The following is a 2,487-nucleotide window of genomic DNA, read 5'->3' as shown; positions in this document are numbered from 1 at the left end:
TTTTTTTTTTTCAGCCTGCTTTTATATCATTCTAGGTACATACAAAGGATACGGTCAGTTCTAAGTCATAAGCAAAGGAGTTAAGGAATACATAAAGCATAGATTACTGTATTCAGGGTATTAACAAGACCCATCAGGATACAGAGAACACACATTCCTCGGTTGTATTCATCTTGAGCCTACTTCTGAGTCCTAGCCCAAAGTCATATTCCTGCCTGAGGCCTACTTCTGTATNCTGGCCCAGTGTCAAATACCTTCCAGGTTTCTAGAAGAGGCTCCAAAAGCCCTCCACATTCTCTCTACTAGGCCCCAACTGCTTAAAAGTATACCACTTCCCAGGAGCACAGCACCATGGCTGTTAACTAAGCCTTCAGTGCATAGTCATCTAATACATGCCCCAGAACCTTGGGGTGTAGAAATACATCCTGTGAATAAACAAGGTATGTGCATGGGATAAANGGCCCGAGTCAGAAAATGCAGAATCTGCAATGTGTTCAGTCTTAGGCTTTTTGAAACACTTGGAAGAGTCTATGTAAACACCCCCAGATCTGAAAACTACAAGAGCAGAACCACCTCCAGTCCCAAACGTCTTCAGGTCATGACTGTTTATAAAGCATGGGGGACAGTAGTGCTGGGGAGAAGACCCTGGGGACAGCTGAGTGAGTGCGTAGGGTGAGTAGTGAGGGTTTACCAGCCATGGGCATACACTGGGGTGGGTGGGGCAGGTGAGTAGTTGCCTTGTAGCTGAGCCAGAGTCTGAGCTGTAAACTGGCTCTGGGAGTCCTGCTTTGGGTCAGAAGTAGGCCATCTTGTTCTGTGATGGGCTGCATAGTGAATGTGACCAAGAGTCTCTGGGTGTATGTCTCTGTCATGTCTTTTCATTGGGGACCTTCTTGCTCCAAGAAGCCATGGGTGATGCAGCAATGAGTGGAAGCGTCCTGATAAACTTTATTTATAAAAGCAGGAGGACCACACTTACTCTAGGAATTATAGTTTGCTAACCCCCNCTCTGTTTCTGCTTGTAGGTATTTAAAGATTTTTTTCTTCTGAGATTTATATGCTTTAATTCACCTTGGTTTTTGTTTTGTTTTGTTTTGTTTTTTTTNGGTTCCTGCTGTGGTGTGTTGGGTTCTCAGTTACTGTAGTCAATGCCACTGGAGGTGGGATGGTGACAGGGCACCATTCTCAGTGCTGTTCTTCTTTGTCCCTGCAGCTACAGGGCAGGTGCTGCGNTGTGATGCCATCGTTGATCTCATCCATGGCATTCAGATCGTCTCTACCACCCGTGAGCTCTATCTTGAGGACTCTCCGCTAGAGCTGAAGATCCAGGCTCTGGACTCAGAAGGTGACTGCACCCNCTGCTCTTTGGCAGGCTACCATCTTGGCCATAGCTCGGTTGCTGTGTCTTCTTATGACTGGCTGCTGCTCCAGCCAGAAAGGGAGAGTCACTGTCAGGGGAGCAGTGGAGGGGGTAGAAGTTATCTCTGAGGTGACTGTGTCCCCTGGTGGCATAAAACCTCACCCCACCTCATGTTCACAGGCTTGACAGCCCGGCCGGTGTGTACAGGTCTTAGCTGCCTCTGGGAGTAGGTATAGTGCCCATGCAAAGTTAGATGTCTCCAGGAGCTGACATCTGGGCATTGGAATTGGAAGAGCTGCCCACAGAGGTAATGACCATACTGGGCAGTAGGAACCCTTCTCCCTGCTCTGTTTCTAGGCTGGTTTTGATTTCCTAAACACTCCAGACCTCTAACAGGTATATAGATGAGGGCAACTGTGGGCTGCTGGCTCAGTGCATTGGGAGTCACTTCTTGACTGGCACGGATAGTAACTGGCTTTGGGGTGGTGTTCTAGTGTGTGGCCTTGTCTGGTGGTAGGCAGACTATCTGGGATGGAGNCTGACTTCTTGGAAGCAGCAAGAGGAGCTTGTTGTTCAGCTTGTTATAGTTGTGACCAACACCTGAGATCAACAAGTTAAGAACGAGACATTCTTATTTCGATGTGTATTTTTAGAGGTTCCAGCCCAGGTCTTTAGGCCCATGGCCTGGCAGAGCATCATGGTGGGCACTTTTGTCATAGGAGACTGCTCACCTTCTAGCAGCCAGGAAACCAAGAGGTGGAAGCAGTGGGCTCCAGATGATCCCCTTCAATCCCTTGTCCCTGTTGATGTAACTTCTCCTGACTAAGCCAGCTCAGTCAGTTGACAGGTTCCCTAGGGAGGGAGGGAGGATTAGAAGGGAAAAGAGACAATTGGATAACACTGTAGCATGACCCCAGCCAGTTCTGAGGCTGAAGTAGGGTTTTTTTTTTTTCAGCCTGCTTTTATATCATTCTAGGTACATACAAAGGATACGGTCAGTTCTAAGTCATAAGCAAAGGAGTTAAGGAATACATAAAGCATAGATTACTGTATTCAGGGTATTAACAAGACCCATCAGGATACAGAGAACACACATTCCTCGGTTGTATTCATCTTGAGCCTACTTC

General features: G+C 47.3%; 1 protein-coding gene across 1 annotated transcript in view; it reads left to right on the top strand.

Moving 5' to 3' along the window:
* Nup210 (nucleoporin 210) overlaps positions 1–2,487 on the top strand; it is a 105,995-nt gene that overhangs the window by 19,779 nt on the left and 83,729 nt on the right. Inside the window, exon 3 of the mRNA XM_029478233.1 lies at positions 1,214–1,345. Within this exon, the coding sequence (XP_029334093.1) occupies positions 1,214–1,345 (132 nt within the window). The remainder of the gene's footprint in view (positions 1–1,213; positions 1,346–2,487) is intronic.

This window comes from Mus caroli, chromosome 6 (assembly GCF_900094665.2).
Source record: "Mus caroli chromosome 6, CAROLI_EIJ_v1.1, whole genome shotgun sequence".
Taxonomy (NCBI): domain Eukaryota; kingdom Metazoa; phylum Chordata; class Mammalia; order Rodentia; family Muridae; genus Mus; species Mus caroli.
Note: the sequence above shows the minus strand (reverse complement) of the source record. Positions and strands in the feature narration are given on the sequence as shown.